Source organism: Perna viridis, chromosome 13 (assembly GCF_037379345.1).
Source record: "Perna viridis isolate PV_CMFRI_1.1 ecotype Kerala chromosome 13, ASM3737934v1, whole genome shotgun sequence".
In the NCBI taxonomy this organism is placed as follows: domain Eukaryota; kingdom Metazoa; phylum Mollusca; class Bivalvia; order Mytilida; family Mytilidae; genus Perna; species Perna viridis.
Window position 1 is genome coordinate 27494550 of NC_142457.1, and position 16287 is coordinate 27510836.

At 35.1% G+C, this 16287-nt stretch overlaps 1 protein-coding gene across 1 annotated transcript; it reads right to left on the reverse strand.

The window, feature by feature from the left end:
* Positions 1-1044: 1044 nt before the first annotated feature.
* On the reverse strand, positions 1045-15665 carry LOC148600175 (uncharacterized). Its single transcript, XM_088559351.1, has 3 exons — positions 14524-15665; positions 6115-6240; positions 1045-2568 (listed from the first exon to the last, which is right to left on the reverse strand). The coding sequence occupies exons 1-3, from the start codon at positions 14576-14578 to the stop codon at positions 2339-2341; spliced, it is 411 nt and encodes a 136-aa protein (XP_088415477.1). The 5' UTR covers positions 14579-15665; the 3' UTR covers positions 1045-2338.
* Positions 15666-16287: the final 622 nt, after the last annotated feature.

A 16287-nucleotide genomic window follows, 5' to 3' on the forward strand; every position in this document is an offset into this window, starting at 1 on the left:
ATTTTTTATCCAATTCATTGAAAAACAATATATCCAACTCGAGCATACAGTATGGGTAAAAAAAATCGGATTCCCGTCTTTGATTCTTTACCAGGTTTTTTTTTTCGGGTTCAGGCCAACACAACGTCCACCAATTTCTACCAATACTCAAGGTGTAATACAACGTTTTTCCGCGCAGTCAGCTGTTGTGTTTCTTGTCCAGACGTCAATCATCGTCACACAGTGGCCCCGATGTTAATTGTTACATCACAATCATGTTCTGGTCATATAAAACATAAAATTCACATCTTTGTTTTGTCCTTTATTTTGTACCCTGAGGTCATATGTTAATTGTAAGCCACATATATACGTCAGTTTTTGGCGTATTTTCGGAAACAGTATAATTCATATATAAGGTTTTTCTTTTCTTTTTTTTTTTTTTTATAAAATGTCGTTTTTTCACTCGAAGATTTATGTACACATTGTATGTCGACGACCTTCATACACTACAAGCTCGATGTGTAGGATTTTTATTGATACTTGTGTCCTTCCCTTCGTCACAGTTTCAGTTTCCAAACAATAATTTTAAAGCTGCTCTGATCATTTTTTGTGGATTTTTAAATTATTGGGCAAGTTCGATTTAAATTGCATATTGCATTATGCATTCAGAAGTAATTTGGCTTTTTCACTTCGAACGTTACCATACAAATGTATATAGAGATCTTTTCGAAAATTTAACATTGTGATCACCGTACAAATGTATATAGAGATCTACTCTTTGTCGGTACGGCAAGTTTAAGTTTGAAAACTTTTTAAACAATTTTACATGTACACTGCATCAGCCACGTCATTTTCTTTGGAAGGAGAAGTATTTTATTGAACCGAATGGGTACATCAGGTACTAAGCAATACATTACTTTATCCGTTTAGTTGGTGGTGGGTGGGATTTTTCTTAACAATAGGGCTAGAAATGCATCTATTCCTTTAGCTAGAAACAAAACGCATATAGTTTAAATTATGTTTTTATTCATTATTTCTATTTTTAAATAAAAACAAGACATTTGCGACAAAGTGACATTCATACAATGAATCCAATTATATTATTTACAATTTCCCGAACAACTTCGAGAGTTTTCTCGTATTTCAATTAAATTTTCCACCAATTTTATATAGAATTACAAAGCTAGTGCAAAACCACTCTAGCCATCACAATTACAAACAACATGAGGAAGGCATTTGCCCTACATTGTAAATTAAGTGCGAGCGAAACATTTAGTAGGTTCCCGTATAAATAAAATGAATCTCAACTCATTTACAATTTTGCTTAATTTGATTAATGATAATTTCTACAGTGTTCCAAATATTTGAAACTTTATCGATTAAACAGATCCGGGATCGGCGAGGAATGTCTTGTTTTCACCGATTTTACAATGACCGAGGAGTTCCAAATGATATTTGGGTCTTTGTAGCTTTTTGTCTAGCAGATGCTTTGAGTACATTTCAAATTTTCAATATATAGAAATAAGCGTTTTGCTCTGACGAAAGTTTCTCAAATGATCAATATGATACATTTTACAAGAATTATATTAATTATAATATTATATTATTATAATAAGTTTTACCTCATATCTGACATCAACACAAATTTGGTCCAATCAGATCGCTTGAAATTGAAGAAGGATCGGGAAACTTGAAAATATCAACAGAAAATATGTAACTAATTACGTTTATTTCCAGTTTTCCCTTTTTAAATTCGAACGGAATATTGCTAGAACAATATATTATAAAATCGCAACATGGAAACGTTAAGGAGGCAGATCTATAGGGTAAGAGACATAATTAGTGATATGTTTGTGTCCTATTCGATTTCACCAAAGCCTTTGAAGCTTTCATTTGAAACAGAATGAAATCAATCTAAGTTACTTTGATGCTTTTGAGATTGATGTCAAATACTGAATACAAACGTTCTAATGATTTGTAAGAGTTGTGCCCCTTACCCTATATCTACCTCCTTAAATGATACCCAAAACACGGCCATGCATGGCATGCAAAATATGCAACTTCCTGTGTATGCAAACACGGAAAAAAACTACTGTAGTTTTTTCCATGGTAACCATGGAAACAACTTTTTTCTATGATATTTAATGACCTTGAATATCTTTATGATAGAGGTCATATTTCGTGCGAATGTTGACTTTATCTCATACATCTAAGGATATTCTAGTTCAACAATGTGGACGATGAAGCTTTAACTCCCTTTGAAGGACTTTATCCCTGGTTCTACACACACGTTGATTTGATTAACATGTTGCATATGTACGTGTATTGTAAATAATATTATATAGTATGTTTCACATCTTCAAAAAGGCATTCCAAGATATAATAAAGGTAGAGTTAATAACAAATGTGCATTAGGTGACACCGCTCTGCCATTGTTAAGGTTGCAGCCGTCTTCACTACAACATGTGGTACAAATCCAGTCACTTCCGGTTTTATCACATGGGATTGAAAATGCATGCTCTTTAATCTGAAGTTGACATGACGAGTTCTTAGTGCAGGTTTTGATAATAGAAAGTTGTTCATTTACATCTGTAAGACAAAAACAATAGTATGCATAAGAATATTCAACATTATATGAAATATAGAAAGGAAATGTTCAGTGCAAGATTCAAATAATACAGCTCAGAATACATGTACACGTATTTGTATAACCATGGTATAGTACGCTTTGCAGTATATATGTTCTAGGTCATTGGTACAGAATGCTGATGTTAATCATGCTAATTATGCGGAATACATATAACACCCTTAGACTGATAAAGCTGTTTTTTTTTCATAAACGGTGTTAATGAGTATATCAAACATTTAAAAGAGATAAATAAACTACATATGTACATGTAGTCTGAGTATTTAGACTGTTTTTGTACTCATGTGTAGATAAACAGTTGCTGAACTAACCTAATAGTATGTAAATAATTAATTTGACTAACACGTGTCTGGATTTTTGTTTGGCTTACCTGTGTATGGAACTTGAGTTGACTAATAACTTTGAATGGAACTTTTGTTTGACTGACATGTGTCTGGAATTTTAGTTTTATTATCTTATGTCATGAATTTGGGTCTGACTAACCTGTGCCAGGAATAGGGGTTTGACTAACTTGTGACTGGAACAAGAGTTTGAATAAAGATTTTAGTAACCTGTGTTTGAATCGTATGTTTGACTGACGTACATGGACCCTTCGGTTGACTAATCTGTGTCTGGAACTTGCGTTTGATAAACCTGTGTCTGAAACGCCTGTTTGGCTAACCTGTTTCTGGAACTTTAGTTTGACTAAACTGTGTCAGGTCCATTTGTTTGACTAACCTTTGTCTTGAACTTTAAGTTGACTTATCTATGTCTTGAACTTTAGGTTTACCTATCTATGTCTTGAACTTTAGGTTTACCTATCTCTGTCTTGAACTTTAGTTCGACTAACCTGAGAATGACACTTTAGTTTGACTAAATTGTATCTGGAACTTTAGTTTTACGAGCTTCTGTCTGGAATTTTATTTTGACTAACCTGAGTCAAGACCTTTAGTTTGACTGACCTGTGCCTGAACGTTTAGCTTGATTAACCTGTGTCTGGAATGTGATTTTTACTAACCTCTGTCTGGAACTTGATTTTGACTACCCTCTTTTTGGAACTTGAGTTTGACTGACCTCTGTCTGGAACTTGAGTGTAATGACCCTTGGTTTGACTAACCTGTGTCTGTAGTTTTTGTTTGACTAACCTGTGTCTGTAGTTTTTGTTTGACTAACCTATGTCTGGAGGTTTTGATTGACTAACCTAAGTCTGTAGTTTTTGTTTGACTAACCTGTGTCTGGAACATTAGTTTGACTAACCCATGTATAGAACTTTAGTTTGACTTTTATGTGAATGAAACTTTTAATTAGTTTGACTTAACTTTTTCTGGAACTTTAGTTTGTCTTATCTGTGTATTGACTAACCTGTTGCTAATATTTTAGTTGACTAACCTGTTGCTGATGTTAGTTTGACTAACCTGTTGCTGATATGTCAGTTTGACTAACCTGTTGCTAAAATTTTAGTTGACTAAGCTGTTGCTGATATGTCAGTTTGACTAACCTGTTGCTAATATTTTAGTTGACTAACCTGTTGCTGATATGTTTGTTTGACCAACCTGTTGCTGATATGTCAGTTTGACTAACCTGTTGCTGATATGTTTGTTTGACCAACCTGTTGCTGATATGTCAGTTTGACTAACCTGTTGCTGATATGTCAGTTTGACTAACCTGTTGCTGATATGTTAGTTTGACTAACCTGTTGCTGATATGTTAGTTTGACCAACCTGTTGCTGATATGTCAGTTTGACTAACCTGTTGCTGATATGTCAGTTTGACCAACCTGTTGCTGATATGTTTGTTTGACCAACCTGTTGCTGATATGTTAGTTTGACCAACCTGTTGCTGATATGTCAGTTTGTCTAACCTGTTGCTGATATGTCAGTTTGACTAACCTGTTGCTGATATGTTTGTTTGACCAACCTGTTGCTGATATGTTAGTTTGACCAACCTGTTGCTGATATGTCAGTTTGACCAACCTGTTGCTGATATGTCAGTTTGACTAACCTGTTGCTGATATGTTTGTTTGACCAACCTGTTGCTGATATGTTTGTTTGACCAACCTGTTGCTGATATGTTAGTTTGACCAACCTGTTGCTGATATGTCAGTTTGACTAACCTGTTGCTGATGTGTTAGTTTGACTAACCTGTTGCTGATATGTCAGTTTGACTAACCTGTTGCTGATATGTTTGTTTGACCAACCTGTTGCTGATATGTTAGTTTGACCAACCTGTTGCTGATATGTCAGTTTGACTAACCTGTTGCTGATATGTTTGTTTGACCAACCTGTTGCTGATATGTTTGTTTGACCAACCTGTTGCTGATATGTTAGTTTGACCAACCTGTTGCTGATATGTTTCTTTGACTAACCTGTTGCTAATATGTCAGTTTGACTAACCTGTTGCTGATGTGTTAGTTTGACTAACCTGTTGCTGATATGTTTGTTTGACCAACCTGTTGCTGATATGTTAGTTTGACCAACCTGTTGCTGATATGTTAGTTTGACTAACCTGTTGCTGATATGTCAGTTTGACTAACCTGTTGCTGATATGTCAGTTTGACTAACCTGTTGCTGATATGTTTGTTTGACCAACCTGTTGCTGATATGTTAGTTTGACCAACCTGTTGCTGATATGTCAGTTTGACTAACCTGTTGCTGATATGTCAGTTTGACTAACCTGTTGCTGATGTGTTAGTTTGACTAACCTGTTGCTGATATGTTTGTTTGACTAACCTGTTGCTGATATGTTTGTTTGACCAACCTGTTGCTGATATGTCAGTTTGACTAACCTATTGCTGATATGTCAGTTTGACTAACCTGTTGCTGATATGTTTGTTTGACTAACCTGTTGCTGATATGTTTGTTTGACTAACCTGTTGCTGATATGTCAGTTTGACTAACCTGTTGCTGATATGTTTGTTTGACCAACCTGTTGCTGATATGTCAGTTTGACTAACCTGTTGCTGATATGTTAGTTTGATTAACCTTTGTGTTTAATTGTATTGATTCTTCATTATTCTGTTGCCTGGATATTCCTTTCATATGATTGCGTTATGACTTTAAACAGTGTACCTTTCGTTTGACTAACTGAATAATAAGGCTACAGTTTGACTGATATGACTTGAATAACCCAGGATTACGATTTCAGTCTTTTGTTAAGCTGACTTTGAGACTTTTGAGTGACTTACCTGAATAGTAAACCGTAGTTGGCTTACGTGAATAGATAAGCTACGTAGTTGACTTACCTGAATAGGAAACCGTAGTTGGCTTACGTGAATAGGAAAGCTACATAGTTGACTTACCTGAATAGGAAATTATAGTTGGCTTACGTGAATAGGAAACTATAGTTGACTTACCTGAATAGGAAACTATAGTTGGCTCACGTGAATAGGAAACTATAGTTGATTTACCTGAATAGGAAACTATAGTTGGCTTATGTGAATAGGAAACCTGAAAAGAAAACTACATACTCATTAGTTGACTTACCTGAATAGAAAACTATAGTGGACTTACCTGAATAAGAAACTGTAGTTTGACATGTATCAAAACCGGATTCACAGGTTTTCAGGTTGTATTCACCAATGCATAAAAAATTGTTTGGTTCATTCTCACAGTTGTAACAGAGAAGCCCAAGACAACCTACAACATACAACAACACTGCTTTAGAAATCAAACATATTTGTAGAAAGAATTTAAAAAATCTCCGCCCTGCATAACAATCAACAGTAAACGAAGCATTATGTACAACTTCAAAAGTAAATAAAAGCTCCGCAGCGGCAGACGTTCGTTTCCTACTAAGTGTAACTTTGAAGCCCGGGTAATATTTTCGTTCCACATGTTTTTCTTAAATATGTACCCGGGTCACACGAAATCTGGTTCTCTGGTCTATATCATAATCGTCCCTAGGATAGCAAAAATATAGACTCTATATTGACACTAGGGTCGCTTATGATATTGACCAGGGAACCAGATTACTACTAACCGTTGCAGAGAGGCATGTGGAAATTCTCGGACATAATTTAAGGTAGGAGTTACGTAAATTGTATTATACTAAATAACATAACCTTTGCGGAAAAGAAAGACCAGAAGATGTTTACGAGAAAGAAAAAATGAATGCACACGAAAGTAATAACGACAATTTGGAATGGAGACAGACCAGGATAGAAGAGTAGTAGACATCTGCCAGTTATGCTGAAAGGGTGTAAAAACTGTATATAATTCTCCCCTATTCTTGCATAATTGCAGATCTGAGCGAAGATATGGTCGTGGGAGCACTCTTTATGAAAAATAGAGAAATTTGGAAATTTCCTCCAATTAAAAATAAATTACCAGTCATGTGTCGACGAATAAAATATATATGAAAACAAGTTAGACGAACGATAATTTAAAATCATTTGTATGAGAAGAGTGCGTTACATTTTTGTGAACATACAACAAATGCGCGTAAAAATGAAAAAAAAACAAACAAGGAGAAAAAGAAACAGATAAAAGGATTGAAAGCCGCGCTGATATATCTTGCCAAAGAGCCATACAAAAGGAAATATCCCTGAATAAGTACGGCTTACAATATGTAGGATTAAACAGCTATTTTCGGTCGTTCAAGCATATATGAACGAATCTTTCCACTCCCAAACATTACATAAACGGCCAAAGGCCGTTCATTGAGTTTGGGAGCTCCGAGAATAGGAGCTAGAAAACCGCATATTCACAGATTCACAGATATTGAAAAGTAAGTTCCAGAGGGGTTACATGATAATATTTGCTGATCACTCTCGACAAAATACTGCGTGATTTTTTTTTATCCGACGTTTGGTCCACCACTGGTAATAGAAATCAAACCAAAATAATGTGGTAATCGAAAAAAGGGGGGGGGGGTGGTCGAGGGAAAAAGCACAAGATATCAAATTGGCATCCCTACAACAAACTATCAAATCAATCAAAATACTCTTGTACTGAATCAATTTACATCGATTGTTTAAATTAATCGTCAAATTGCAAAAATAGTGTTAAGATAGAAAGAAAGAATCGGGATCATTTTCAAATGTATCTAAACACAAGCTTGATGTTGTAAATTGTCAAAATTAAACTCATTTATTCAAATTTACCATTCCTATTACAAATGACGATCAATTTGTCTTTAAAGTAGCACAATAAAATTCAATTGGCACCGTAGCAGTGCGCCAGTTTGTGTGATATTCAGGTTCGTTGTCAGTTTACATGGAACACCTAGAACTTACTGACATCTTGCATAGTTGAACTACAAACTACTAGTTTGTCTTTTTTTAGTTTTTCAAGTCAAAATTCAATTTAGCGAACTCCAGATGCCCTTTTTTACATGTACATGTACTTCTCATAATACAACTTGTTATCAGTTGATAAGCTATAACTTAAGTGCTACAAATAACGCCATACGGTAGACTGATACCATTCCTTAGAAAACTGCATGATCAAAATTACTATACCCCATGAAATATCAGTTGCCTTTGACAAGGGTTTGCAAAAAAGAGGGGAAGTGGACGGGGTTACAGTAGTTTGACAGGTGCACATTACACAAGTAGAATGCATTTTTTCATGTCTGACTTTTATAAGCCCCGTTTAAAAAAAAAACCCAAAAAAAACCCGAGACCCATCGTGAAAATATGGCATGAAAAGCTGTTATTATGATGTATTTCCAACAAGATTGTTACGAGTACATTTAGCTATACGTATAGTGGAGGGTAGAACATAATCAGAATTGGTTTGTGCTACAATAAACTGATTGGATTAGGACAGAGTTATACTTAATTCGTAATTCACCGGCATTTCTATGTCCCATTTCCCCTCATGACGGGGAATAAATTCACTGTAATATAATCCATAAAATCAGTATCTCAATTCTAAGGCACCCATTGTGTAATGCTTCAGAAGATTTCCCAGCTTTCCTATCACTGTCAGCTATGTCTCCTTCATGTAAGAATACAATGACTTCATTAAAAATCACTCCTTCCAAATATCACATATATTCATTGAGCTTTTTTTATCATTCAGGCCACACAATAATGCAGCGATCACGTATCCATTTTTTTTTTTAATTTTGAAGACATCTTTTTTTTTTCGATACAAATACATGTTATAACATAAATGAATATACAGAAAATGCATTCGTAAAATATAGCAACCTGAAATAAAATGGTTAGACAATGCTACACGTATTTGTAAATCGCCTTCTTCTTGAAAAACTTTGTTTCTTTGCCTTTTTGGTATTGTAATTCCCTTTTCCAACATCTTTGAATTCATTTGAAACTGATGAAAAAACTGTGCCTAGGGCCTTCCGTTCACTAATTTTACTACATGTACTATACATAAAACAAGTGTCGTAGCTAGCCTAGCGTTTCATTTACAACCGTATAACATGTAAAGATATGTGACGTCGCCGAAATAAATTTTGACGTTACCGAAAAAAAAAAAAAAACGAAAAAAAAGGTAAGTATTTCTACTTTAGGAGAGCATGACGGGTTAATGAGTTACGTTGTCAAGTGATTTTTATACATCTTTTGATAGCTATTAAAGATGATAATTATATATTATTTTTTAAAGAAAATTCTAGGCACCGTTATTTTACAGTACTAAAAATAATTTAATACCTGCCGTTTTTTAACAATTTCCCTACATATCTTATGTATGTTCATCATTGTTCTAGTATATTTCAAATCTATGTACTTAGAAAACGATGTCATTTTTTTTCTGTCATATGATTGCATTCGAGTCGATCTTTCCATATGCAAAATGTCAGAAAAATTGTAGGACGCAATAATTACGTATCTCCTACCTTTAAACCAAACGTCGTTTTAAAATCGGATAACGTCGCGTACACTCATTCACTTCTCCCCGACTCTTCAATATTTTTGCATTTTCAAAGAGGGCTAGTTTCAGCGTCTAGAGCCTAAGACGCTGTTTTGGAGCTTGCAGCCAGCCCTCTCAGAAAATGCACGAATCATGCAAAAGTGGGGAAATATTGAATTTTACGCTACCAACGACCTTTGATTTGAATAATGTGCGAGAATTCCGTAAGACTTGTCTTCAGTGGTAAGTAAGAAAGGAAACGAACGGCTGTTGCGGCGTGGTACTTAGTGTAAATCAAGTACAGCAATGCTTGAACATTTCTAAGCATGCGATAATTTAAAATTAGTCCTGAAATAAATGCAATAAAACACATCCAAAGAGTGTTGTCAAACTGGTGTTTGGCATACTTTTATTACATCACAGACATTTTATCAAGGTTTCAGGTAAAATACTACAATGTACATAAATGTGCATGTATACTCCACTAAAGGCTAGTACATGTGGTGAACCAATATGCCCTGGAAAGATGAGCAGTTCTTGCTCTTACAAGACACTCCACAAGCTGTTCGTTAAAAGGGAGAATGAGATGGAATGGCTACATGTAATCAGTAATATCTGCTTTGTAGCACAAGCCCATATAGCTTTCTATTATAAAACAATGATAAACAATGTTAAAGATACATGTATACATACAGCGTCAGAATCAAATAAAAGTAATATCAATCGGTTCATAATAATTATTTAAAACACAAAAGTTCCCTGATCTCAGATGAAATGACTCTTTAATACAGGACCAGGGGCGGATCCAGACACTTTGAGAAGGGTTTCCCAGAAAAAGGTTAAGATGCTAGGACATTATTTACCATTTTGTACCATGAAAACTACAAATTTCAATAGAAGGGAAACCCTGCACCTCCCTCTAGATCCGCGTCTGAAGACCAAACTAAAATGATTGTTAATAACATCTTTAGAACAATGTGGGTAATCATTGCATTCGCATATACATGTATTAAATTATAGAATAATTTTTATTGTATTTTATCATACCTAATCCGTTAGGAATGTTTCATAGATGAAATGAAAAAAAATCAATCATGATTGTTCAATAACAATGATTAACAAAGTCCAGTCCCTGCTGACTATGATAAATTGTTTGATATGATGGCGTGTCTAGACTTTCTTCCGCATTTATATATTTCGATGTTATGTATGGGCTTGTTTTTATGAGATATCTGACATCGCTTGCACATGACTAAAATAAAATATAACTAGAATAGGTATGGTGTACAGTAGAAGGAGACAACGACCCCATCGGGTTGATAATGACAGCCAAAGTCCACCATTTGGTCATGCCACAGGGCAGGCTACTGCGGGCCCTTAAACATCATTTAATACAGGTACAGCGAAAGAGTTGCCCCTATACACTCAAGTACTCTATTTCTGAATGCATGCAACCGCATTTATAGAAGTACTTATATATACGCTAAAATGTAAATATGTTTGCAAATTTATAAGCCTGAGACGTTGAAATAAAACTTAGTCTCGGGACCATCGCATCGCCACCTTCCTCTGTCACGAACCGTAGTCATCGCAAATTGACTCAACATCTTGCCGACGTTCATGAAACATAGACGAGGTTAAATTTAGTTTGACAGCATAGTTGAAGCAGGGGCGCATCCAAATATTTGACAAAGGGACAGATTCAAGATATAATTATTTGGTCATTTGGTGCATAGATTGTAGACGCAGTTGACAAAATTTTCAAAAAGGGGGAGGGGAGGAAACAGTCAGAGCAAACATGGTCAAACATATTTAGTTTGTGACTTTTTTATGAACTTAAAGGGTGACCTGACAACCATCATGTACATAGATACATGTACTCACTGCTCTGTAATTATTCGGTAATATTTTTCACCAGTGGTCATGATACATGTACATGTCAGTTTGATACCAGCGGAAAAACTACACATTTACTCCCGTTGTAACTAAGACAGCGATAACATGGTAATAACCTATACAGCTCACAATCCGTATTATATCATTTAAATCAAAGTACAAAATCCATCCTGAAAGAATGGATTTACCATAGGAGTATTTTTATCAGAAGTAAATGAATTACTACGTAACTATGCATTTAAGTGACAGTCCCTGTAAGAATCAGGCAGTATGTGAAACGTGGTATAAAAAAATCCATCATTTTGATAGTATAATTTGACTATCTGCACCATCAGAATCAAGGAAAACAGACAAGATTTTACCAATTATGCTGGACCATTGAAATTGAAATTGAAATGCATTGAAAATGAACATTTCAAGGGCAGATAACTCTGTCAAAAGCCTCATTTTTCTAAGATTCTTTTGAAAAATTTCTGAACAAAGCCAGTAATGCAGAGATCAGATAATGGTCTTTTCAAATGGAGAAAGTATCCGTGAGTGAAATTACATAGTCTGATTGATGTTTTTTTGATGCATGTTTCTGATTTTTCTAATTTTGCCTGATTCTTACAAATACTTACACTTTAAAATTCCACAATCAACACTCAGTAAATAAACATGAAACTCAAAGTACAAAATTCCTCCTTCAAGTTAATGACACGACTACATGTACATGTTGACTAATTATTTCATTCTCATCAGGCCCCGTGCAGGCCTGCAGCAACGCTAAGCTTGTTGTAAAAGGCGACTAAATAGTGCACAGAACCCTAGCCAGGGGCTAGGGCGCTCTGCCCACAGAGCAACTGGGATGTGTGCCCCAGGTGGTGGAATGGGGTACCCCTGGCGTGTTACATGCTGGGGTTGTCAGGCTATAATACGGAAAACCTGACCGCAAACTATAGTGGTGCACCGTGTTGGGAAAGATGCCACGTTCCTCGCACGTTAAAGAACCCTACTGTGGTATTCTCCCGGAGTAGGAACCATAGGGCTCCGCCACAGGAGGCTAAATTGCCCGACCCTACCCACCTCTCCCTATTTTAAGTGGCAATCAAAGTGTGTCGACGCCGTTATCCTTGTGCCCCATCCCTTTTTCATTTCATCATCATTTCATGTTCGTTTTGTCATCAATTTCATGTTCATCGTCTGAACATAGCTGAAATATTGCTGCTCGGACGTTAAACCCCAACAAACAAACAATCATTCTCATCAGAGTACGATAGCAAAGTTGTCGCTTCTTATGAAACTGTTAATTAAACATAATATCGATATGACAAACAGGTCAAAACTTTAGTTTAAATGTTACAACCAGACCGGATGAAATGTGTACCTAACGCGCATAACACAAGTTGCTTTTCACTCGACATATACGTTCAATCACTTAAAATGCAAACCCATAATAGAATTCTACTTAAATGGTCTCAACGTTTTATCATTTATTCATATTATACCCCCCCCCCAAAAAAAAAACAAAACAAAACAAAACAAAAACAAAAACAAAAATAAAAAACAAAAACAAAAACAAAAACAAAACAAAACAAAAATTATAAACAAAAAAAAAACAAAAAACAAAAACAAAGAAGAAAACAAATTATGCGCTGTTCTTCCTAATTTACTTGTAGCTTGTGCACAACAAACATCTGTTTGTTTCACTGAAATAAATCAGCTAGAAATGCTTTCCTTGAATTAAATGAACTCAAGAAAGGTGCCAATATTTGTATGTATATTAATTATGCACAACCAAATTAAAGTTGCCGGCGAAAATTTTCTGATTCTCTTTACCTGCACTTGGTACCCATATAGGCGGGCACCTGTATAGATTAATGCAGAGGTTATAATGCATTGAAACGGCGAATATACACGCATATACCGCTAATTAGGATATCGACTGTCCGTATGACAAGTTCATAGTTAAATGTTCACAGAAACTACATGTTAAATCTGGTTAGATAGTATAGTCACTACTAATCTCACTAGACATTCTCATGCATCACAATATTCTCTATTGGGATTTCCGATCAACTGGATCACTGACAAAAGTCTTGTTTCCGTGTAACGGATTTAAGTATATATTGAAACAGTCAGGAGTGATTGAATGAACTTGTGCTATCGTTGATAATTATTAGGTTAGCGGGTATCGAGTTAAAAACTATCGTTTATTTGTGACAAAAGCAAAAGAAGATAGAAGGGGTGAACACAGGATAAATGACAACCGTTAGTAGCTATCTCAGATAAACTGGACGATTCTTTAAACTTTCTTCGTTAAAGAACGGACAGTTATGTTCTGTTTGAAGTTAACCTCCCTAAATTTCTATCAGCACTGATGATTTTAGAATTGTCCAGGGTCAAAGCTTGCCTGAAATTTTCATAAATGGTTTTGACATAGAATCGTCAGGAACTATTCTAAGCTATTTATGTTACATAATTTGTCATGTTCCTACCAGCAAGAACATGATGAAATTGTCATTTTGGCGATATATATGAAAATTCTAAAGAAAGATTAAATGTGATCTCCACTGTACTTTGTTACCACTTTGTCTTAGAGCTTTAAAAGAGCTTGATACATGTATTAACCCCCTTTTGTACTTTATGCATGTCATAATAAATTTTATTTCAAAGTTATGAAACTGTAAACACTGTAAAAGGAAGGAAGAGGTGAAGATATCATTAGTTCAATCAATACAATTTCTGAACAGTATTGAACAAGTTACTGAATTACTAATACATGTAATCATTGTGATATTTTTGTCTCCCACCGCGAAGCGATGGAGGGACATACAGTTCTATGACAGATTTAGAACAGTTCCTAGACAGTTCCAAATAATATAGCAGAACTGTTTTCGTAGACCCGGCTCTACTACTAGAACAGTTTCCATGTAGCCGGTTCTGTTAGAACTGTCTGAAGAGCTGGCTCTAGTGGCAGATCTGTTCTCGTAGAGCCAGTTCTGCAAGCAGAACTGTCCGAAGAGCTGGCTCTAGAACTGTTCTATAAGACTTTTAGAACTGTCCTAGAGCTGGCTTTCTGACAGTTCCCCTGAGATGTTAGAACCGATCTCATATGTAGTTTGATGAATTTAAAGATTTGGAGAGTATTCTCTTTTGGGGGTATGATCTATCTGACTGTTCGTCTTATCAACTACATATGCTCATTAAATTTGGTATACTCACCGTAAACGACCGTTGTCGATAAAATCAGTATTTTTACAGCCATTCCACGTTTCATACTGATGGTAATGGCACAACCACTGAGTGCATAGTTTAAACCAAAAACAATCCAGTTTTTCCACTAAATTCACCTCCTATTTAATATATGAAATTTTACTGATAAGTCAGCAAACACATATAAACATTGATTCGTTTACTTGTACTGTTGAAATGTAATCTTTAATTTTATAAATTCCATGTACATGTACAATTGCCATGTTCCAAGGGTACTAGAGTGTATCATCTGTGTGACTATGGATCCAGGCCTTCACACTCTCTTTTTTCTGAAATAAATGGTTGAAATGAAAAGAGATTACTGCTCAATAGCATGACCCTGTGCTCCTCTTTTTGGTAAGTCAGCGCGACCTTCTGTTCTTCAATTCGTGAATCCGCCCCTGCGAAATATGTCCTTTACAAAATCTGCAGCAATTAGAATAATCATGTTTGCTGTATCAACACATGCATGTCGTTAAACTTTCTGTTCAATCTATCTTTCATGTTGTAGTTACGTTATCAATACGAAATTTAATGTATTTCGGAATTATTATAAGTAAAACTGTTAGAAGGTTCGTTAGCGTTGACACTCAGTTAATCCCATATTATCTATATCGTCTTTTTCTTGCTGCCTTAAGCTTTGAATCATTACAATGCCCGATTCTGAACAACCACTCTATTCAAAATGAACTCCAAATACACCTTAAGAATGACTATGTCGTTACATTCACTGATGCATCGAACTCACGTCTTTATATCCAATTTAAGGGTTGTTTATAAATCTTTAACATACAGTATACCCACATGAAGAATCATTATATTGTTCCATTCACTGATTTGTTAAATCATGATCGTAAATTTCAATTTCACATTTATTTATAACGTAGAATTCCTTGACAGTATATCAAAGACTCCAATCAAACGCAAAGAATTATTGTGGCGATCCATTCAATGATACGCTTAACCTTCTCATTAAAGTTTGAATTCAGATATGTTTATAATATTAAATTCCGTCAATCTATCCAAGACTCCAATAAAACCCAAAGAATGAGAGTTATTGTGTTTGCCCTTGTCATCAATAACCCAAGTAAGTTGAAAGCTCGTTACGGGAGATGATGGTCTGGCTTGAACAAATTAACGGATTGGGGCGATCGATCTGAGAGAGACTTCATTGCAGTCTTTAGATCTGATGAGAATTGTTGGCTTTTAATATTATATACAGTAGATAATCAATGGATTCTGCTGCTGGGAATTAGTATGACAATACATACAAACCAAAAACATTGGAATGGTTTGGTACTCATATTTTATAATCGTTAATAATTTAATTGGCGTTACACGGATCATTAGTTACATGTACCGTCCAATAACGAACTACATGTAATTATAAGCGTTCAGACATGTCTGACACAATTCATTCAAACAACCGGTATATCGAAAATGCGGATTGATGATTATGTAGAATTATTGGAAAAAAAGAAAGAAACATCAAATTAAAAATACATTACATCTTAATTATAATCTTTAATCTTATTCTATAAGCAAATTATGAGGATTGAAAAATATGGTACATGTTTATTTCTAAATTTCAGGGTCGACTTTGTTCATTTTGCTAAACACAAATTTGCACAAAATTAAATAAAAATCCACCAAAAGGGGGTTCCTACCCTCGAAACACTTCTCTTTGATCGAACCCCCATTTTTTTCATTTGAAAAGAAGTAATTTAAATCTAC

Excerpts from the sequence above, each read along its gene's own strand:
- LOC148600175 (XM_088559351.1), bottom strand. The coding sequence starts at position 14,578 with ATGAAACGTGGAATGGCTGTAAAAATACTGATTTTATCGACAACGGTC. Across the intron at positions 6,241-14,523 it reads ATCGACAACGGTCGTTTACG|GTTGTCTTGGGCTTCTCTGT; the intron begins GTGAGTATACCA and ends TGTATGTTGTAG. Across the intron at positions 2,569-6,114 it reads AACTACAGTTTCTTATTCAG|ATGTAAATGAACAACTTTCT; the intron begins GTAAGTCCACTA and ends TTTGTCTTACAG.